At 44.1% G+C, this 21446-nt stretch overlaps 6 protein-coding genes across 6 annotated transcripts in view; 3 read left to right on the top strand and 3 right to left on the bottom strand.

Annotated features, from left to right (window-relative positions):
* The window catches only part of LOC106653646 (hypoxia-inducible factor 3-alpha-like), a 29609-nt gene extending 23540 nt beyond the window's left edge, over nucleotides 1-6069 (bottom strand). Inside the window, exon 1 of the mRNA XM_014373170.2 lies at nucleotides 4414-6069. The gene's annotated coding sequence lies outside the window, so the exon portion shown is untranslated. The remainder of the gene's footprint in view (nucleotides 1-4413) is intronic.
* Nucleotides 6070-7476: 1407 nt separating this feature from the next.
* LOC106653614 (fumarate hydratase, mitochondrial-like) lies at nucleotides 7477-10757 on the top strand. Its single transcript, XM_014373120.2, has 4 exons — nucleotides 7477-7768; nucleotides 8907-9035; nucleotides 9142-10278; nucleotides 10363-10757. The coding sequence occupies exons 1-4, from the start codon at nucleotides 7646-7648 to the stop codon at nucleotides 10489-10491; spliced, it is 1518 nt and encodes a 505-aa protein (XP_014228606.1). The 5' UTR covers nucleotides 7477-7645; the 3' UTR covers nucleotides 10492-10757.
* Nucleotides 10758-10884: 127 nt separating this feature from the next.
* On the top strand, nucleotides 10885-12455 carry LOC106653575 (arginase, hepatic). The gene is made up of 7 exons (XM_014373074.2): nucleotides 10885-11080; nucleotides 11162-11234; nucleotides 11303-11505; nucleotides 11572-11735; nucleotides 11801-11916; nucleotides 11986-12108; nucleotides 12183-12455. The coding sequence occupies exons 1-7, from the start codon at nucleotides 10985-10987 to the stop codon at nucleotides 12416-12418; spliced, it is 1011 nt and encodes a 336-aa protein (XP_014228560.1). The 5' UTR covers nucleotides 10885-10984; the 3' UTR covers nucleotides 12419-12455.
* Nucleotides 12456-12480: 25 nt separating this feature from the next.
* On the bottom strand, nucleotides 12481-13063 carry LOC106653574. Its single transcript, XM_014373073.1, has 2 exons — nucleotides 12990-13063; nucleotides 12481-12894 (listed from the first exon to the last, which is right to left on the bottom strand). The coding sequence occupies exons 1-2, from the start codon at nucleotides 13044-13046 to the stop codon at nucleotides 12481-12483; spliced, it is 471 nt and encodes a 156-aa protein (XP_014228559.1). The 5' UTR covers nucleotides 13047-13063.
* An 81-nt stretch (nucleotides 13064-13144) lies between these two features.
* Nucleotides 13145-16093, top strand: LOC106653661 (pentatricopeptide repeat-containing protein 1, mitochondrial). The gene is made up of 6 exons (XM_014373189.2): nucleotides 13145-13375; nucleotides 13463-13622; nucleotides 13724-14398; nucleotides 14470-15171; nucleotides 15243-15548; nucleotides 15849-16093. The coding sequence occupies exons 1-6, from the start codon at nucleotides 13257-13259 to the stop codon at nucleotides 15990-15992; spliced, it is 2106 nt and encodes a 701-aa protein (XP_014228675.1). The 5' UTR covers nucleotides 13145-13256; the 3' UTR covers nucleotides 15993-16093.
* On the bottom strand, nucleotides 16007-21401 carry LOC106653660 (protein virilizer). Its single transcript, XM_014373188.2, has 6 exons — nucleotides 21161-21401; nucleotides 20970-21082; nucleotides 20442-20898; nucleotides 17275-20362; nucleotides 16625-17200; nucleotides 16007-16540 (listed from the first exon to the last, which is right to left on the bottom strand). The coding sequence occupies exons 1-6, from the start codon at nucleotides 21212-21214 to the stop codon at nucleotides 16248-16250; spliced, it is 4581 nt and encodes a 1526-aa protein (XP_014228674.1). The 5' UTR covers nucleotides 21215-21401; the 3' UTR covers nucleotides 16007-16247.
* Between the last annotated feature and the right edge of the window lie 45 nt (nucleotides 21402-21446).

The following is a 21446-nucleotide window of genomic DNA, read 5'->3' as shown; positions in this document are numbered from 1 at the left end:
CAATATCGTGTGTGTACAAAACACAAAACTGGAGTTACCGACGGAGCTAGTTGTAGAGCTTTTTCGCGCATCGGCTAGAGCCTATACTTGCGCATCGAAATATATAGATTCATCGGAGTCCTATATGTATAGGTGAGTTCATGTGTATTGTGTATATTTGCGCGCACACACGCACACTGAGTAGATCGCGCATATATGCCACGGAGCTCGCTCGCAGCTGGAGCATTGACCTCGATACATCGTCGAGGCCATTCGAGACACACACACACACATGCACACAAGTTGTGCACTGCATAACACACACAAATATATGCTGCTGCTGTTCCGCTGTGTATATAGCTCGACTGACCTACTTTGATTTTATAGTCTCTCCTACTACTTCGCCGGGAGAACAGCGTTCATATACGTGTATACGAGTGTGTTTACACGTAACAGGCCTCGACTACGATGTGTCGTATATAATAATAATACTACGCTCGACTCGAGAAACACAGAGCTATTGTTGTGCGTCTTGGGGCTGTGTTTCGCTTTTGGCCGGGACCAGATCTAGATCTACACAGTCCTTTCGATTTTTCGCGTCTCTCTGACCCTGCGCGAGTTGGACCTCGACATATGTAATAGAAAGGCAAATCCTATATGCGCGATATTACGCATAGCTGCGCACATTCACGCATATCACTCGTGTCGCGCATTATTAGAGCTCTTGGCTCGCGTAGCTGCGAGTTAATTGCGTACGCGTGTGTGTGTGTGTGTGTGTGTGTGTGTGTTTTTTTTTTTTTTTTTTTTTTTTTTTTTTTTTTTTTTTTTTTTTTTTTTTTTTTTTTTTTTTTTTTTTTTTTTTTTTTTTTTTTTTTTTTTTTTTTTTTTTTTTTTTTTTTTTTTTTTTTTTTTTTTTTTTTTTTTTTTTTTTTTTTTTTTTTTTTTTTTTTTTTTTTTTTTTTTTTTTTTTTTTTTTTTTTTTTTTTTTTTTTTTTTTTTTTTTTTTTTTTTTTTTTTTTTTTTTTTTTTTTTTTTTTTTTTTTTTTTTTTTTTTTTTTTTTTTTTTTTTTTTTTTTTTTTTTTTTTTTTTTTTTTTTTTTTTTTTTTTTTTTTTTTTTTTTTTTTTTTTTTTTTTTTTTTTTTTTTTTTTTTTTTTTTTTTTTTTTTTTTTTTTTTTTTTTTTTTTTTTTTTTTTTTTTTTTTTTTTTTTTTTTTTTTTTTTTTTTTTTTTTTTTTTTTTTTTTTTTTTTTTTTTTTTTTTTTTTTTTTTTTTTTTTTTTTTTTTTTTTTTTTTTTTTTTTTTTTTTTTTTTTTTTTTTTTTTTTTTTTTTTTTTTTTTTTTTTTTTTTTTTTTTTTTTTTTTTTTTTTTTTTTTTTTTTTTTTTTTTTTTTTTTTTTTTTTTTTTTTTTTTTTTTTTTTTTTTTTTTTTTTTTTTTTTTTTTTTTTTTTTTTTTNGTGTGTGTGTGTGTGTGTGTGTGTGTGTGTGTGTGTGTGTGTGTGTGTGTGTGTTAATTCATACGAAATTTTATGTATACTCATCATCGCGCCCGCACGTACGAACATTCATACGCATCTATAATCAAGCGAATAATTCGCGCAAATTACACTAGCGCACGAAATTCGATTCTCTAGGCCACAAAAAGCATCGCGGCTGTGTTATAATTTGATATATTTACAAGAGGCATGGCGACGACCGCGGGACACGACGACGGTGTCCTGTTATATTCATTTCAAGAGTATGCCATGCCCATAATCGGATCGCTCGAAGGATGAAATCGATTACATAATTTATCATAAATTTTCACTCCTCCATTACCGCGTATAATTATACATAAATATTACGGGTGTACGTGACCGAAATAGGCCACTGCCTGGATCGAATTACGCGGGTGAGGCTTGTTCCCTTCTTTAACGGGTTCTCCCTTTCTCGCGATCGTTAAATCCTTACATACATGTAATTATGCCTAATTCACCTGCAAGCAAAGTCCAAAAAAAATCGAAGAATTACTTTTGTCATTAATGAGCTTTAATCCGCTCGCCCCGTAAGTTGAGTTTGCGCGCGAACGAGGCGCCCATAAGATATCGTTTTGTATATGTATCGGTGTACGTAAGGCGAGGAAATAAAGGAAAGTAACGAAAAAAAAAACAAAAATAATAATAAAGCAGTCGATCGGCACATAGCGGGTACACATGTTTCGATACGATCGGCGACGGCGGCAACAACTTCATGATATATGTGTGTGATTCGCGACTTCGCGCGACCTTCCACGGCCAGCGAGCCCGCTCATTTAACCGTTGCGATTTTTGCTACATGTGTTGTATACGTGGTAATTTTCAGTAATCCTTTTTTTTATTAACGCGTTAACGCGCCTATCGAAAAAGCTCGGGTATATCGGAGGTATCGAGAGGAAGGATTTGGGAGAGCAAAGACCGATCGCTCCAATTTCTTGTTGACGATGGGCTCGGTCGGCTTCGGGGCCGGTTTCAGCTTGCTAAAAAAATTTTAATGATAATACGTATGTAAAGTGGGCGCTCGTTCGCTCGTGCACTCCTTAACAAGAGTATACTGTACCCATGTACGAAGAGGGAGAGAGTGCGCGAGTCGTGTTACATGTATGAGTAACGAGATGTAAGAATAACATGACCAAATATTGCACTAAAATTAGCTTCGCAGCAGCAGAAAAAAAGAACCCTCGTAGAGTCGTGAAGCCTATTACTAATACGCGTATGTATATAGTAGGCGCGTATCGCAGTTCTCTCTATGTTTATTTCGAGTCGTCTATATACATAAGCTAATACGCGCGCACGCACACACGTATACGGGGTATAGCACGTATATAGCTGAGTTTTTTCAAGGTTGTCGTCGTCGACGGGGCAGCCCCTCTTGCCCCCGTCGTTTTTTGCGGGTACCCCTCACTCTACTCACTAGTCACTCTCTTCGACTAAGTCGCTTTAGCTCGCGGCAGCAGCGACACGCACGATTATATGATTCGCGCACGCAACACTCAACGTCAAAAAGCAGCTCGTATAGTACTAATATTATATGTATACTTTACGGTGTGCGTGTGTGTGCTTCGTGCTGCAGCTTGCAACGATCTTTCGTCTGTCACCTTCTAGCTCGTCACGCGTTCCCGTGATTTAAAAATATATTTTTTTACGCACTGCACTGCCAACAACGACGACGACGCTCATGGCTGCGTGCATTCATCCTTTTTTAGCCGAAAGTGCATGTACATACCATTTTATTATGTTTGCATAGCATTATATATATATTGGAAGCGGCCTAAATGCACCGCACGCACGGCGACGCGTCGTATAACAACGGATATATATCGCTGCTGCTGCTGCTGCTCGCAGTGCTATAACGATGTATAAATATAAGTCACGGCGCGCACGGCATCACGCACACCCACGAAGTGTTGTTATAAGCGCGCGACGCGAGGCGTATAAATCGATATACAACGATACATAATAAAACTTGCGGCCGGCGAATCATATGTGTGTGCAGAGTACACGAGTCGCTTGTCTTACGATATCAACTTTTTCTTTCCTTTCTTCTACTTTCCTCGTTAAAAACCACTCCGACGAGATTCAATGGAAAAAATAAAATTATATCGGCTTTATTGATATACCTATATCAGCTGTTGAGCATATATGAGCAGGCGAAAAACTAGATCAGCGCGCAGACAGCGACCCGGGCCAAGGGCATCGCGCATCGTATCGGTCGGCCCCCGCTGGTAAGTATACAGTGGACGAAGCCACTGGTCCTAGCTCGAGCCGTCAATGCTCGGACTTGGGAGCAAAACTTCGGCGCGGCGAAGTGCGAGAAAGAGAGAGACGGAAATATATTATCGTCGACTCGACCCTCCCAAAAAATCCTCGAATGGCGCTTGGGTTTATCCACAGCGGATGCGTCGTCGTGCGGACACACACACACGCACACAGATACATATACACGAGAACATATACATACAAGCGTATCTATCTTTCTCTCTTTATCTTACTCATGCGGCGAAATATTATGCTGACAAGAGAGAGAGAAACAGAGAAAGAAAGCAAAAAAAATAGAGAAAGAAACCAGTCGGGAGTTGATTAAAAAAAAAAAAAAAAGAACGGAGAGAGAGAGAACGTGATGAGGAAAAAAATCAGGAATCGCGATGCGAGGGATTTATAAACGCGAGGATGCCATGCCATAATATTAGCGCGACGGTCGAGGTTATGTTTTGGCTGAATAGGCAAAATAGCACGTACGCGTAATGTACACACACCCACATACAATACATACACACATCGACGGCGATGCGGGACAGATAATACTAAAAACATGCATAGGACGTAAGCAAACATACACAAAAGAGACATTCGGAGCCATTCGGATTGTACGTGTAGCATTTAAACAGAGACAGCCCGATGATGTTTTGAATATACCTTACCGTGTTCGAACGTTCGAAAGCGACTTTACAATCCGCAGTCGATTGCAGTACAGGAAGACACTCTTGGAGTTCGAAGAAAAAGTTCGTTATTACAGTACAATAATAACGGGGCGATCACAGCGTCTCTGACCAATATATAATAATCGCCAGAAAAGAAAGACAGCGGATCGGCCCTCGGCGGGTGACAATGGCCGCTCCGATATTTCAGCTCCTCCGCTACTCTGCTCTGGCTTTTTACAAAGCTCGATAAGTCAGCAGCTATATAACACAACACGGCACACAGCACCAGTATCGCGGCACGTCGGACTTACGTCTCGGCCACAAACAACACTGCAGCAGCAGCAGCAGCAGCAGCAGCAGCAATAACGGTTGATCACAATGCCCAAGTTCAAACACTCGACTGTTTTGTTGTTGTTGTTTTGTATGCGCTGCTTTCGCTTTCACCCTCGCGTTAACTCGGTGGTGGTGTCGTGCACGCACTGCAGGTATATTATTGTTATTATAGTATACCTATGTAGATCACTAGCGTCACTACTATTTTGACGTTGCGCGTATACGTATATGTTCCTTTCAGCCGACGACGACGTTGAACTGCTATGCGCGAATGTATGTCAAATGCACGCACACACACACATACACGCACGTCTGCAAAAACAACACTGCTACGCGACTCTACTTGGAAACACCATTTAATTCTTCTTCGAGAAACACGCCAACTTGTATTTCGGTTTTAGCTCGAACCCTTTTCTTCTTCTTCTTCCGATAAACAGACTTGGCTGTTGATTCTGTGTATGTATATCCCTTTTTTTCCGAACTTTTATGCACTTGGCCTACAGAGCGATTTATCAATTATGTTTCATCGTGTGCAAGGACGAGGCGTTGCGCATTTTCTGGCCGTAGAGCACACTGCACAGCACATACATAATATCTCGTGACAACACGCACAGGGGCACGCACACAAACACAGACGACGGACGGACGGACGAAGAGAGACACACGCACAGCGAATTACGCACACCACCTCGACAGCAGCAACAGCGGTTGGCAGCTGAGAAACACAATTGCGATTATATTAGTTATATGTTCATGCACGAATGCGCGATCGGATGCGTGTCAGTGAGCCGCCGCAACCGACGACTCCGAAATTCACTCTACACAGCTCTCGACGTCGATTGTTTTAAATATCTACCACTCGCGAGAGACAATATATATGACACAACGTGTGAGAATTTTTTTTTAGGTCACTGCTACGATAGCGGTTAGAGCGCTTTTATCATTTCAAATATTTACTGCACCGAGTAAAGTCAAGAGTAAACTTATTACACTGGATTGTATATATTAGCGGGCAGCTGGGCGCAGAAAAAAAACTGAGAGAGCTGCTACTGCAAATGTAACACTGCACTGCACGTTCGGCGGGCGCAAAGTGTTATGTGCCAGAGTTACTGACTGACCAACTGGCAGAGCAAATTTGCAGAGCTGTTGCTGCTGATCTCGAGAAGAGAGCGTGTTCTATATATAATGATCGAAGAGTATATAGATCGTTTTTTTTTTGCTTCTTTGCGAATATATATATGTAACGGCTGAACTGTACTGTACTATGCTCGCTGTGCTTTCGCACTATGCCACTATATACGTAAGCGTTAAAGCGACGAAGACGACGAGTTAGCGACGACTAAAGCCTAGCGAAATTCTCGACTACGAGAAGTCTCGACGCGATTCGCGCGATAGCTGCTGCTGGCTGTGGTTAGTCGCGTGAGTCATTGTATTGGTGGATGGCTGGCTGTGTATGTGTGTAGGTATGCGTATATATGTGTGTGCGCGCCGCACAGTCAGCCAGCCAACGGCCGAGATCGGAGCAGCGCGAAACTGTTTCGCGGAGTTGTTTTAGTCCCACTCTTTCTTTTTTTTTTTATATTATCATGCTCTCGACGTATGGGCTTTATACTTACTCTACTAGGCGAGCATTGAAATGTGTGTGACATATCATGGGAGGCCTAGTAGTACATAGACTATAGAGAGTTTTATATACGAGAATTCGCGAGATTCTGCGTATTTTTTGCTACTCTCGGGGACATGAGCGTTACAGAGAATGGGGAGCTCCAAACTTAGTGGTGGTGGTGGTGGTGTTGTTGCTCAGCCTCACTATACTATATGCCTGCTGCGAAAAGCTGCTGACCTGACCTCAGGGAAGCGAGCGCGCGCACGTCGACAATCAGCAACGACGACGACGACGACGACGTCGATGGCATTCGCAGCTCCACGGAACGCTTCTACTACCATATCTATATATAAAAATTTATAAATGATTCATGACGAATTATTGCGCTAGTACCAACGAGAGAGATATTCGCCACTTACGTATCTCTTTATTTCTTCGCTCCTCGATAAAAATAAAGAGAATAGCGCAATTAACCGATAGAGAACGAGAGAGAGAGATTCGTCACCTGCCACGTATTTTTATATTCTCTGACCGACTTTCCATTGATTGCATCGTACCTCGTTCTTCTTTTTTCCTCTGTTCTCTCTTTTTTGTTCATAATTGCGTCGCGAGCCGCGGATTCATGTATATCTCGAGTCATGACAGCGGCCCCGTATAGAATCTCATAATTTTACGAGAATAGATAAAAATAGTGCGCTCACGCGTCGCAATACTATACTATCGACGGCGACAAGTAGATTATTGTTGTTGCTACGTGGCCGAGACGCACTTTTCCTATCTCTAACATAAAATATGACATTTATTGCGCTATAAGAGAAAACAAAAATGAAGACGCTACGAAAATAAACAGACGCGCGAACATCTCATATTACATTATGGGCGCGTTAAACGACTCCCGAGAAAATTCACTCTCGATTATTATGTCACTCGGCATCGCGCGTCATATGATATAGATTTTGAACGGCGCCGATCCCTGCGACGTGTGACTGCTGAGCCCGTCCGCCCATCGTCGCCGAATCTAGTGATCGTGGCCGAGTGCGCGCAGACGCGAACTTTCATAATTCCAATTTTTATTTTCCTTCCCGCATGGCGGCAGCAGCTGATTCGCTTCTTGTGGCGTGCAGACGATATTCGAGACCGAGACTCTATTGTGGTGGACGGTGGTGCCGCCGCCGCTTTGCTCGCACTGTTACTCGCGAATAAGACCCAAATACTGAGAGAGGCTCTCGGCACGAGTGCGTTGTGTTATTGTTATTGTTTTTGAGATTTTGACAGGACTAAGATAGCTAGAGAATGGCATTGAACGCCGCGAAGACGTGCAGACAGCTGGGCCAGAGCTGCAGCCGATTGCTGAGAGCCCGAGTGGTCCAGGACAGCGCCGCCAAGTATCAACTTTTCCGCGCTGCTTCTTCCAAGGTACGTTTTATCAACGAGGCCTCGATAAGTCTTGGCACCTTTTTTGCTGCGTCCACTGTGTGCGCTTGAATAATCGAACGTCTTTCGTCGGTCGTTTTTTTTCTTCATACATTAAATACCGTGTGAACCGTCGTTTGGTAAAATTCGCACACACTTTTATGTAATCGAAAAAGCTCGCGAATCGATGGCGTACGTGCGATGCTTTCTATCGGCCGTCATTGCCGATGCGTATCGTAAGACCGGATTCGAGCGGGGACGAACTTCAATGTCGCTTACTTCAACTTGGAAAACTCCTGTTCGACTTTTACGTCCGTAATTGAAGTTTGAAATATGCATGTATGGAAAACAAATAAGAGAAAGAGAGAGAGAGTCTGTTTGTCGTCTGCTTTTGAGGTTATACGCAATCGTAGCGCAGGTGATCGAGCTCGTGACTCCGAAATCTATAGTGTATATCTATATCTCGTTGTAAAGCTCGACGAGAGCGCGAATCGTTTGAAAACTGTACGCGTCGCGGAGCTTTATTATACTTTACTGAAATCGATAGAAAAAAAAGGGATAAAATTGCCGGCCGGTGAATACGTCCTACGTACATAAACAGACATTTGAATTTCAAGACATCGCGCGCGAGCATCCTCAACTACGTACATCTTACTGTCATTGTACGCGTGGTATTATATATGCCATAATATATAGCAGCCTACTTATCATCGAGTAGTTAAACCGGTTAACTTGCGAGACTCATACATACTTACATACATGCGAATAAAAGACGAGGCACACAAGCAAAAGTCATCTCTGTCCTCCTCGCGCTCGTAATAAATTTTACGATCTGGTGGAGTGGGAGCATCAGCTACCACACGCAGCGGCCACGAACGAGCTACACAAAGTACGAGCAAATTAACGTACAGGCCGGAGACGTGCTCCTCCACGAAGTATATAATAATTATCGATCGCGCCCAATTGTTGACTGTTGCAAACGACAAAAAATGGAGAACAAAGGTGGCCTCGGACGTGTACGTGTATTTGTGTTTGTTTATACCGACAAAAAAATAAACGAGACGAATGTCTCGAAATCGTTATGTGTATCGGCACGTAATAATTGATGTATCACTTTATTTACGTACGATTTTTTTAACAGGCAGGCGGATTTAGAAAGGAGCGCGACACGTTCGGCGAGCTGCAAGTGCCGGCCGACAAATACTATGGCGCCCAAACGATGCGCTCGGTCATCAACTTTCCCATCGGCGACCAGGCCGAGAGGATGCCGGTAAGATATTTTGACACACACACCCACACCTACTTTTTAATCGCGTTTCCTTATCTCAATTTTGCTTCTCTCTCTCTCTCTCTCTCTCTCGCAACGATAAATACAGAAAGGCGTGATCCAAGCCATGGGCATCCTGAAGAAGGCCGCCGCCGAGGTCAACAAGGAGTTCGGCCTCGACCCCAAACTCGCCGACGCCATCAGTAAGGCAGCCGACGACGTGATCAGCGGCAAGCTCTACGACGATCACTTCCCCCTCGTCATCTGGCAGACCGGCTCGGGCACCCAGACCAACATGAACACCAACGAGGTCATCTCGAATCGGGCCATCGAGCTGCTCGGCGGCGAACTCGGCTCCAAGAATCCGGTCCACCCCAACGACCACGTGAACAAGTCGCAGAGCTCCAACGACACCTTCCCCACGGCCATGCACATCGCCGTCGCCGTGGAGATCGACCGGTGTCTGCTGCCTGGCCTCAAGCAGCTTCACACCGCCCTCGACGACAAGGCCAAGGCCTGGAAGGACATCATCAAGATCGGCCGTACCCACACCCAGGACGCCGTTCCCTTGACCCTTGGCCAGGAGTTCTCGGCCTACGCCACGCAGATCGAGTACGGCATCGCCCGCGTCAAGGACACCCTGCCCCGGCTCTATCAGCTGGCCCTGGGTGGCACCGCCGTCGGCACCGGTCTCAACACGCGCAAGGGCTTCGCCGAGAAGACCGCCGCCAGGATCGCCTCGCTCACCGGTCTGCCCTTCGTCTCGGCGCCGAACAAGTTCGAGGCCCTCGCGGCCCACGACGCCCTCGTCGAGGTGCACGGCGCCCTCAACACCCTCGCCTGCTCGCTCATGAAGATCGCCAACGACATCAGGTTCCTGGGCAGCGGACCCCGCTGCGGCCTCGGCGAGCTCTCCCTGCCCGAGAACGAGCCCGGCAGCTCGATCATGCCCGGCAAGGTCAATCCCACCCAGTGCGAGGCCATCACCATGGTCTGCGCCCAGGTCATGGGCAATCACGTGGCCGCGAGCGTGGGTGGCAGCAACGGCCACTTCGAGCTCAACGTGTTCAAGCCCGTGATCGTGGCCAACGTGCTGCGCTCCGCCCGACTGATCGGCGACGCCTCCGCGGCCTTCTCCAAGAACTGCGTCGTCGGCATCAAGGCCAACACCGACGCCATCGCCAAAATCATGAACGAGAGTCTCATGCTCGTCACCGCCCTCAATCCTCACATCGGCTACGATAAGGTTTGATCATTTGCAATTGTTTATGTCACCGATCTTTCACGATGAATTTCGTTCCTTATTCATGACTCATTTTGTTTCAAACAGGCCGCGGCGATAGCCAAACAAGCCCACAAAGAGAATCTGACGCTGAAGGAGTCGGCCCTGAAGAACGGCCTCACCTCCGAGCAGTTCGATCAATGGGTCAAGCCCGAAGACATGCTAGGACCCAAGTAGTTTGCTGGATAGATTACTTACTATAAAAACGTTTTACTTAAGCTACACATAGTGTAACCCGGAATAATTACGACATTCACAAAAGAGAGAAAAAAGACCGAAGATGTGCGATCATTGTTATCGGTCCAGCCGCAAAAGTGTATATATAATATAAAAACATATGTAGGCCTTAGATTAATGTACACGCCAGTAATTGTATGTGTTCTCGAGGTCGGCGGTTGTAATCATCATTGTTTATATATGCAGAATCAGCTCTCGTCTTTCGCAATAAAAAAAAAACTCTTGAAATTACGATGAAATAGAGAAGAAAAAAAACTTGTAACTTTTATTTCGCTCGCCACGCAGAGTAGTAGCAAAAAATAAAAATACGATTATCAATTTCTTTCGTAATGATCCGGAGGGTTTGCCTATCTCAGCAGATTAATGTCTGTATGTGAATGAAAAAAAGAAGAGTCATAATCAGTCTTTACTCCGTTACACATAGAGGGCAAACATGTTGATCCGCAGCGTTCGTAGTTTTGCTCATAGTTTCAGCAGAAAAAATCACAACCAAGTGGGAATCATCGGCGTTCCTTTCGATAAAGGACAAGTGGGTTGTTTGATTGTTTTATTTTTCGACTGTAACGATCGGATGTAAAAAATTTTTTGTTTATCAAATTTTTCTCAATAGCGAAAAGGTGGCGTCGAGCTAGCTCCCGACACTCTGAAACAGGCAGGATTAATCAATGAATTGACGACGTTAGGTATTGTAGTACTTCGTCTCTAGGTACAAACGGTTTAAGTTGAATTCATATATAAATTTTATAAATAGGTTTGGACGTTAAAGATTATGGTAATGTGGAGTACGAAGTTTCGGACGTCAGCGTCGATAACATGTCCCAACTGGGCCACGTATCGGGATGCACGAAAAAGCTCTCGGAAACAGCTCAACGCGTTTTCGAGGACGGCCGAAACGTCTTGACGATCGGAGGCGATCACAGCATCGTGATCGGTTCCATAGATGCTCATGTCAAGGTAGAGTCGCACAGTTGCACATTGCAATCTCACTGGTTATTGATTTCAATGGTGGATTTTATGTAGGCTAAAAAAAATGTCGCGATACTCTGGATTGACGCCCATGCCGATTTGAATACCAACAAAACCAGCGAGAGTGGAAACGTTCACGGTATGCCGGTGGCTCTGTTAACTTCGGAGCTGGCTGATTATTGGCCGTATTTGCCTGGGATGGATTGGCAACAGCCCATGTAATTTTTTTAACAAATATTTATTAGCGTTTTTTTTTGTTTTGTCAAAAATCAATTTTTTTTAGGCTTTCAATTCGTAATGTAGCGTACATTGGTCTCAGATCTGTTGATAAATATGAGAGATTGGTAATTGAAAAGTTTGGCATTACTGCATTTGGAATGGAAGATGTAGAAAGATATGGTACAACTCTTTCTTTGTAATTCAAAAAAATAATTGCACTCGATAAAATACTAGTTACATTGATTATAGGAATTCATGATGTAATACATATGGCTCTAAGACGAATAGATCCAGATAATAATAAATCCTTACATGTCAGTTTTGACATTGATTCCCTAGATCCTCTTGAAGCACCAAGTACGGGTACTCCAGGTACATTTTTTGAAAATTAATTGAATCAAGACTCTTTTAAACACAAGCATCCTAAAAACATTGCATTTTGACAGTTCGTGGAGGATTATCTTTGAGAGAAGGTATTCATGCAATGGAAGAATTACACAGAACTCAAAGACTAAATGCAATGGATTTGGTTGAAGTTAATCCTATCATAGGTGACAAGAAAGATGTCGATCTTACTATTTCTGCTGCATTTCACATTATCCAAGCAGGATTTGGATACACAAGACGTGGATTGAAATTACCAGAGGGCATTACAGATATGCCTTTACAAACATTTAGATAAAAATATCAAAAAGTTTATAATTCAAATAAAAACTATAAAAGCATCAACAACAAGTTTTAAATTCATTCTGGTCTTTTTAATATTAGTTTGTAATCTGTAAGATTTTCCAAAGTTAGTTCTGCACTACGCAATTGAAGTGGCTTATTTTTTTCTTGTTTTAATAAAAAGTCATAATATAATGCTCCTCTAGATTTTGGTCCATGCACTGGAACTCGACACCACATTTTTTCATCATCTTGTCCATAATTTTGTTCAAGCATAGTTGCCACATATCCTTCTTTTATTGGATCTCCTAGATATTTTACAGCTTCAGGATTTGAATGCAATAATTTTATGGCTTCTTGGTAGTGATCAGAATCACGAATTTTTCGACTAAGTATCGCAGGCACGCTATTCCACATGACTACTGTAGCAAAACCTCCACCTATAGCTATCCATTTAGCTATTCTCTTTAAACTTTCGACACCACTCATTTTCTGTAAAAAAAAGAAAAAAACATGAGTCATGTCTAAAGTAATCGTTAAATATTACTTAGTTAAAGAAAAATTAATAAATTAAAATAAGCACGTACTTGATATAAATTCAAGAGTTTGACGTGACGCTTCGTATTTATTTTTCTCACTTTCATCAAGAAAGTTTGTGCATTTTTCGAGCAGACGAAACTAGCAGACGGCTTTCAATGTCTCCAAACTCCAAACTCAGTCGTTCAGTATATGCGCAGCTATGCTATGTGATGAAATTGCACGTGTTCTTGCGCAGCAGTAGTATAGCCGGTCGCGATTGACACAACCATAAAATTATTAAATTGAGCTATTGTTTTTACACAGTGCCAGTCAACATGGCAGGGCGAAATTTTATAAAAGCCTTCAATCGAAACCTTCTGACTGAACTGATTACAGACGTAGAAAGGGTGAACGTTGCAACTTTTGCAACTAAACCCGAGAGATATAGTCGAAGGTAATTTTTTTTCTTCCTAACTTATGTAATAAACGTTTTGGAACGTTCAATTATTTACCATTTGACAACAATCAAATTGTTTTGTAGAAACCATGAGGGGAAAGAATATATTAAAAAAGCCGATTTCGACAAGACCCTAATGGCAACAGCTAGATTTAATGCCAAAATTCAAGAAAGTAGTGATAGCCAGAATGACAATCCAGAAGACAAATACATTACTTTATTAAAAGCAAATCAAAAAGAAGATGTAAGTAAACATTGTGCGGGACTACTTTTGTAACAATAAACAAAAAAATAGAAATTAATTTTATTTATTTGGCTTTATCGAATACTAATTTTTCATTACAGCCAACAACCTCATCAGAAAAGAAATTATTTGGAAATTTAGGTGGTTTGCTTTATGAGAGAGTTGAATTGGATGCAGATGAATTGAAAGAAGATGAAAGACTCAAAGATGTAGGAAGAGTAGTTCCTAGAAATAAGAAACCAACTCCAGGTCAATATGCTGACCTGATTAAAGAGTATGTCAATAAAGGTGACTTAGATTCAGCTGAAAAAGTTATCGCACTCTGCAAAGAAAATAAAGATAAACCAACCGAATATATGTATACTCTACTACTTAAAGCATTTGCTGATCAAGGAGACATAAAGACTTGTTACAGACTTTACACAGAAATGAAATCTAGAAAAATGTCAATTCGATTAAACACTTATACAAGTTTATTAAATGCTTGCGCCAATTCTACAGAACGCGATAAAGCTTTACAATACTTGAAAAAAATCAGAGATTATATGGGTGAAAGTAATTTTAAATTCAATAATGCAAATTATAATGTTTTGGTTAAAGCTTATGGTAGACATGGTGAGCTAGACGAGGCATACAAAATTGTGCACCATATGATTGATAAAAATTTACCAATTGGTGTAACAACTTTCAACAGTCTTATGTATGCTGTCAACTCAGATTCAAAATCTGGATTAGGTCATATTGTAAAAATTTGGCAGATGATGAAAAAACTTTTTGTAAGTTCTAATAGCCAATACTCTCAAAAAATATTATCAGTACTTTAAAATATGCATTTAATTTTTTTTAGGTGCCTCCAGATATATTTACATACAATCTTCTGCTCAGAGGTATTCGAGATACTAAATTTGGAGAATTCACTATAAAGGACTTAATGCTCACGGGTGAAGAATACCCTGCAATAGTAGCAAATGATGGCAGACCGGACTTACTCATGTTTCCTCCAGTTTTTAGTACTTTACCCTTAGATAATATAATGAGAAAGGATGTGAGTGAAGCTCCAAAATTATTAGAATCACCAGAAAGTGAAAACAAAAGTGAAAAAGTTGAAATGATAAAATCAAGCAGTGCAACTGAGCCACAAACAACACTTCAGTCATCAAATACAGTTCAAATCTCAAATTCTACTGAACATGGAGATATTGAGCCTACAGAGGATTCTAGTGTTACCGTTTCTGCATCTGCATTAAATCAAGTGGTTGAATTCAGAATTCCTGATGAAATAGCCAATATCGATTTGGATGCAGTTTTGAAACAAAACAAACTTATTCTCTTTGGTGGAATTAATGGAATCTTAAAAAGAATGAAAGATGACAAAATAACGCCAAATGTAAAAACTTTAACGTATCTAATGCAACTAGTACCTCCTTCCACATCCGCAGAAAACGAAATAATGAAAATAGCGAGAGAGTCAAATGTTGAATTAGACATTGATTTTTATAATATGTTAATCAAAAAAAGAGGTACGCGTGGAGCTAGAAGTGATGCTAAGGTATTAACCATTTTTCTTTAACAAAAATGACTGTTAAAATTGTTTCATTTAATAATCTACGATTCTTTCAGGCCGTTCTAGACGATATTCACAGAGCTGATTTGAAGCCCAATATTGTGACGTTCGGCGTTTTGGCTATCTCTTGCCAAACGGCGTTTGAATGCAGAGAATTGTTAAAAACGATGAAGTCTATGGGACGCCCCATCAACAAGTACATCGCAACCACGATGATAAGTAATGCGATGGACAGAAGAGATTTTGGCTTCATTTTAGAAATGATGGATTACATGCACAAGAAGAAGATACATGTAGAAGAATTTACGTTTGAAAAGTTGGACGAGTTTCAACAGAAAATGACACAATTAGTAAAGGAAAAGGTACGTACAAATCATATAAGTTTGACAACGATCAATAGTTGTTTATTATTGAATATTTTACAGTTAAAATTAAATTATAGTAGGAAACGCACGAAAATATAATGCAAAATATTTTTTTAAATATGTATTACAAACTTAATGCAAAAACATACTTTATTTGAACTCCAAACATCTTTTGAAATGAATCTAGAATTCGTACGTTTTAAAACGTCTCTTAATGTACAATTAACAATTTTCGATACCCATTTAATTATATTCTTATCACGTACATAATAAATAATATATTTTTTGTTCAAACAGCATCCGGTGTCCAGAAGAGATAATTTCCAAACAGGCTTTTCCAAGTTCAATTTACGTTATAAGAGCTGGCAAGAGCAGATGGGACGTACAATTATTACAGAACGAGTATCGAAAGAAAAAAGGGCTCATCAACGTAATTATTAAGTTTTATGTATAATATAATACGATGAAAGATTCATTCATCTGTCTTTGCTATGTACATTGTTATTGTGTAATATAAAAATTTATCACACATTTCATACGAATTCATAAGTTTCGTAATTTTATCTTTATACAATAGTAATATTTTTAAAGTCTAATTTAAAACAGAATCCCTCCTAAATCCCAAAGTCATAACACATGGTCAATCGTTCAATTCACACGACTGTCGTTGATCATCGGTGCGTCACATTGTCATCATTATCGCATGTAGGGCGGACGGGTTTCCGGCACCCATGGTCTGCCGCGAGATCCCGCGACCACGGCGCGCGACGGCCCGGAGCCTCGGATGCTAATCTTGTTGTAGCCCGTCGGGCCGGTCGGTTGGGCGCCGCACGTCTCCAGCGCCACGAAGTCGTCGACGTGTAGCGACGGGGGTCGCGACGTGTTGGGCGGTCTGGATCTGAAGGGATCGGCGCCGCGACCGACGCCGACTCCGACGGTGTTACCACGCAACTGATTGGCGTACTGGCTGCGACCGCGCATCGGCGTTACTGTTGGTAAAAAGAAAACGAGAGGATTCAGGATTAAACGATGAAACGGTTGCAATGGAAAAAAAAATTTCAAGTAAAAATTACCGAAAGGCTGCTTGGTTTTTGCCGTCGGCGCTATGATCTGTTGCTTCTGCTCCCTAGAGTCCGAGCCGTCGTCCGACCTCTTGATCTGGCTCGCCTGGTGCGACGGTACCTTCGAGCAGACGCGTTGCGTCTCGGCGATCAGATTGAAATCGGCGGGCAGCAGCTCGGTGGCCAGGGCCAGCAAGTCCACGGTCTCCTGCGACTTGTTGCTCTGGGCCTCGAGCAGTATCTTGTGCGCCCGATGATCGCTCGGCGAGCTCGGCTCGATGGACCTCTGGGCGAACTGATTCAACAGGGCATCTGGCGGCGGTAGCAAAGGTTCCAGCATCTCCGGTATGGGCTCCTTCTCGTCCTTGTCCTCGGTCTCTTGCAGCTGCTCGACGAGTTCGGTGGCGAAGCGGATCTTGGTCAACGGATGATTCTCCGGCTCCCAGGACAGCAAGGTCGCGAGGTGTTGGATTCTCAAGCTCAATGTACGCTCCAAATCTCCGCTGCAGTTCACGAGGCTCTCGAGGAATTTCGCCACTAATTCTGGCAAAGCTTCGTTCTTTTCTTTGTCGCCTTTCTCCAGGACTTCTGTAAAAACAAACAACGCATTGATTAACGAGCTTTCGATAAAAAATACTAAATAATGAATTTGCTGTGCTCACCCTCCACGATGTAAAACAAGAGACTCTTCAATGCACCGGGCTTGTTCTCTAAACAACTCTTCACATGATACAGTCCGTAATTATGCTTGGTCAGAGTGAGCAACACGCCGAGGGCGCTCTCGACGACCTCGAGCGGATACTTGGAGGCTCCGGAGAGGATGTCGACGAGGGCCGCGACGATGCAGAGTAGCGGCTCCTTGCTGGGCACCGAGTGGGAGAGTCGCGTGTCGAGGCACTCGCTGGGCTCGGACTCGACGAGGCTGAGCCGATGGTCGCACAGGGTGGCGAACAGATCGACGAGCTCGCGCTGCACGTTGGGATCGCTGCTCTGGCGCAGACCCTGTGCCATCATCTCGATGACGGGCGGATACTTCTGGTCGGACTTGACCTGGGCGCGCGACGCCGGCGAGGTGAGGGTGAGCAGGGTGGCCTTCATGGGCGCGTGACGGGCCAGCTCGGCGAGCAGCGCCAGAATGGGTAGATGCTGCTCCAGGGGCTGAGCCACGCCGTCAAGGAGGCAGCGGCCAACGAGCAGGGCCGTGGGTGCCGCCAGGTCGCTGAGCTGTCGGCAGACCGCGGCGACGAGCCGCAAAAGCTCCGGGCACCAGCTGGCGCTGAGCAGTCGCAGTGTCTCCTGCAGACCCGCCGATTGCGCTTGCAGATGGGCCGACCAGAGCTTCCGGAGACCGAGGGCGCGCGGTCGTTCTCGCGCCGAGGTCGTCACCGACGACAGCACCGGCGGCAGCAGTCGGCTGAGCAGTTTCAGGCCGGGCGCGAAGTTGCACGGGGTGGAGACGACGATCTTGAGCACCTCGCCGAGCATACGCGTCCAGAGGGACTTGGCCACGTTGCCCGAACCGTCTGGATCCACGGCTTCGGTGAAGACCAGTAACGTCTCCACTATCTCGTCGGACAGAGCCCGAGCTGGCGGTTCCTTGATGGCGATGGCCTCGACCAGCAGGTAGATACTCAGCAGAGGCGTCACCGCGGTCAGATCCTTGAACTCGCTGCCGATGCACTTCATGAGACGCTCGAGCATGGCGCGCACGAGGCGTACGCAGGCCGTGAGCACGTCGACGAGCAGCAGGCGACGTTTGCGCGATGACAGGGCCGTGCGGTGCAGGGCCGGCTGCTCGTAAAACTGGCCGATGATCTCGAGGACGGACACGAGGGCCGACAGGCCGTCCGCGGCGAACACTTGCACCACGGCGTTGGGATACTTGAGCTCGACGTAAGGCTCGATGGGATCGACGTCGTCCTGCGAGGGGAAGGCCAGATGCTGGAGTATGCGGCAGGCCGCGATGAGCTCGCCGGGTAGACAGCTGGCCCGGTCGGCGTGCTTGCGCACGATCTCGACGAGGGAGGACACGTCGCTGCGGCTCCAGTGCGCGTAGGTCGCGGCGATATTCAGATGAGGCAGCACGTCTCGGGCGCAGGCTTGGCCGGACAGTTTGTCCAGAAGCTGGTTGGCGCGCGTTTGAAGAATGCCCACTCGGCTGGAGAAACGAATGACGGTGGCCAGTATCTCGGCGGCGAACTCCATCAGGTCTTCCTTGGCCAGGCTGTTTACGAGGATATCGACGAAATCGCCGATCGGCACCACGGCAACGATGGCCTCGAATCCCTCGCTGATCGCCAGATACGAGTGCAGTCGTCGCATCGACGTCCAGTCGTCGGGTTGATTCTGTATGGCCAGCAGACACTGCACGATTTGCAGCCGCCAGGCCAGACGCGAGCCCAGACTGCCCGGTTTGTCGTACTGCAACGCGGCCAGCATGAGCTTGGTGCTTCGCGACCTCTTCAGCAGGTACTTGAGGCCCTCCTCGTTGTCGCCCAGCAGCACGATGAAGCGTCGACAGGCCACGACGCAACTGGCGCTGGACTCGGGCGAGCACATGGCCAGTAGCAGGCGATCGATGAGCCTCCAATGATCGAAGTAGGCGATCAGGTGTTTTCGCGGGTTGCGGCTCTGCTCGCGCTCGAACTCCATGCGGGCGCTGGCGGGCAGATGACGTTTGGGCTGACCCATGAGGGTCGTCGCGTACGCATAGGCGTTCGTTAGTTCCTCGATTTCCATAACGGAGAGATCTTGCATTTCCGAGAGCAGCTCGTAGATGTGAATCTTGCGGATCATGGAGCTGAGGGCGTACTTGAGCCTGGCAAGTTTCGCGGTGTCCAGCATCTCCAAGCAGAGCTTGTACAGCTCGTTATCGGGCTTGGTGAACTCCTCCACTATTTTGGGACTGATCAAGCTTGCGTCGACGGATCTGATGGCGGCTAGTTTGACGGGTAGAGCGACGTTCTCTCTCATGCACAGAGACAACAGTCTCATCGGCGCCTCGACTTGCAGAAGGATGTCCGTACCGACGGATAAGCGACACAGAGCCTCGGCTAATCTTACGCCGACTTTAACGTGACGCACTTTATAGGCCGGTTGAGGCTGAGAACAGGCGAGCTCGGTGTTCAGTCCGATGTCTACTATGTTGGATAGATTTTTTATGTCCTCCTTGCTGAGTTGAATTTCTCCCAGAGTTGCACATAAACTCTCGCAATTGTGAACGAATGTTTCTTTTTCTTGTCCCGTTGAATTATTAAAATTAGAGACTGACTTTGAGAGCAATGCAATTGAATCGATCAATTTATCGATATTACTTCTGTCAACTTCTTTAACACATTCTTGATATTCTAATGCAAGTAAGTCGGGTCGATGAATAGCATACATTTCATCAATTTGCGATTCATCAATTTCAAACTCTAGCACTGGAGGATCATCATCAGCCATTACATCTTCGTCAGAAAGAATAGGCTCAAAAGGTTCAGCCTCAATGGTAGGTGTTTCAATAGGTTCTTCGGGCTCAGGCTCAGCTTCTTCTTCCTCAGCTGATATTGATTCCGGACTCAAAGATACCAAAGACTCTGCAGGTGGAGTTGAAGGTCTTTTGGTAAATTTGTTGGGAGATTCTTTCTTTTCACTATCTTCATCCCAAGTGTCTGATTTGGCTGGTTCTGCAGATGGTGTTCTAGTTGAATCAATAACTGGAATTTGATGTACTGGTGGAGAGGGTGTGGGTACTGCACATGCTTCTGGCTGTAATATTAATTAAGTTTGGACAAATTAACCTTTGTTGAAAATAAATAAAATTTAAAAAGTTAGCTTTAATACATACCGTAGCTGCAGGTGGATGAGGTGTGTGAGGAGAATGTGAAGAACGCGAAGACTGAGGAGTACGAGGGGGGTGAGGAGTATGTGGGGGATTAGCAGGATGAGCTTGTTTGTCATGAAACCATTCTGGTTCAGGCTCGGGCGCTGGACTGCTCTTTTTGACAGGCTCTTCTTTAACTGGTGATGGAACAACAACCGGTGTAGTAGTTGGAGCAGGTGGCTGAACTTCTTGAGGACTCGTGAGAGTTTTTGTTAATGTACCATAAACTGCCAAGGTGATGGTTGTGTACAATCCTCTTAAAACTAATCCATCTGTAGGCAAGTGCTTCCTATCGCACTCAAGTTGGATATTGATGTTTTGTTTATACTCCAAGCCACCTAAAGATTCAAACGAAGAAGCTCCAGGTTTGCTCAAGTCATTGACAAAAAATTCGATTTCAAACTGTGATGGATTGGTCGCTCTGAAAAGCATAAAATAGAGTTTGAAGAAAATTTGAGTGTACTCAAAAGCAAAGCAGTAAAATGTACTTACCCAAGCCTCACTCCGCCAGGAAAATCAGCCTGTACCCTTGCTCCCAGAGGTATGATGCGCACTTCACTTATATACACGGGTTTTGGAAACTGTACCAAATCCAAATTCAATTCCTGCAAAAAAAATCACAAACAGGTAAATAAAAAAATTCGAATGAGACTCAAACGTCGTGAAAATGTTTGGTTACGCACTTCGGATATTTCATGGGAAAAGGTATCGAAAAACAGCAACTCCGAATTATCCATGATTGCAGTCGAGCTGTTGTTCCAACAAACGAACGATTGTTTCAATTATCTTTCACGCATGTTATTTGTTTTCATTCTGTGTCGGCGACTCGTCGTTCCACAACGAAAAAATTAAAAGGGGACACGTTTTGGATTGTACACAGGCTCTCTCTATGATGCCTCGTTCGGCGTCGACGATAAACTGTATAAACTGTATATAATGATGATAATAATATGCCGAGAGCCGGAGGAA

The sequence above is a fragment of the Trichogramma pretiosum genome, unplaced genomic scaffold (assembly GCF_000599845.2).
Source record: "Trichogramma pretiosum strain Unisexual culture from Peru unplaced genomic scaffold, Tpre_2.0 scaffold73, whole genome shotgun sequence".
Classification (NCBI taxonomy): Eukaryota; Metazoa; Arthropoda; class Insecta; order Hymenoptera; family Trichogrammatidae; genus Trichogramma; species Trichogramma pretiosum.
Note: the sequence above shows the minus strand (reverse complement) of the source record. Positions and strands in the feature narration are given on the sequence as shown.

Excerpts from the sequence above, each read along its gene's own strand:
- LOC106653575 (XM_014373074.2), top strand. The coding sequence starts at position 10,985 with ATGTTGATCCGCAGCGTTCGTAGTTTTGCTCATAGTTTCAGCAGAAAA. Across the intron at positions 11,736-11,800 it reads ATGGATTGGCAACAGCCCAT|GCTTTCAATTCGTAATGTAG; the intron begins GTAATTTTTTTA and ends AATTTTTTTTAG. Across the intron at positions 11,917-11,985 it reads GGAAGATGTAGAAAGATATG|GAATTCATGATGTAATACAT; the intron begins GTACAACTCTTT and ends CATTGATTATAG.
- LOC106653661 (XM_014373189.2), top strand. The coding sequence starts at position 13,257 with ATGGCAGGGCGAAATTTTATAAAAGCCTTCAATCGAAACCTTCTGACT. Across the intron at positions 13,623-13,723 it reads AAGCAAATCAAAAAGAAGAT|CCAACAACCTCATCAGAAAA; the intron begins GTAAGTAAACAT and ends TTTTCATTACAG. Across the intron at positions 15,172-15,242 it reads GAGCTAGAAGTGATGCTAAG|GCCGTTCTAGACGATATTCA; the intron begins GTATTAACCATT and ends CGATTCTTTCAG.
- LOC106653614 (XM_014373120.2), top strand. The coding sequence starts at position 7,646 with ATGGCATTGAACGCCGCGAAGACGTGCAGACAGCTGGGCCAGAGCTGC. Across the intron at positions 9,036-9,141 it reads ACCAGGCCGAGAGGATGCCG|AAAGGCGTGATCCAAGCCAT; the intron begins GTAAGATATTTT and ends CGATAAATACAG. Across the intron at positions 10,279-10,362 it reads CTCACATCGGCTACGATAAG|GCCGCGGCGATAGCCAAACA; the intron begins GTTTGATCATTT and ends TGTTTCAAACAG.
- LOC106653574 (XM_014373073.1), bottom strand. The coding sequence starts at position 13,046 with ATGAAAGTGAGAAAAATAAATACGAAGCGTCACGTCAAACTCTTGAAT. Across the intron at positions 12,895-12,989 it reads AACTCTTGAATTTATATCAA|AAAATGAGTGGTGTCGAAAG; the intron begins GTACGTGCTTAT and ends TTTTTTTTACAG.
- LOC106653660 (XM_014373188.2), bottom strand. The coding sequence starts at position 21,214 with ATGGATAATTCGGAGTTGCTGTTTTTCGATACCTTTTCCCATGAAATA. Across the intron at positions 20,899-20,969 it reads CCTGGCGGAGTGAGGCTTGG|AGCGACCAATCCATCACAGT; the intron begins GTAAGTACATTT and ends TATGCTTTTCAG. Across the intron at positions 16,541-16,624 it reads AAAAACCAAGCAGCCTTTCG|TAACGCCGATGCGCGGTCGC; the intron begins GTAATTTTTACT and ends TTTTACCAACAG.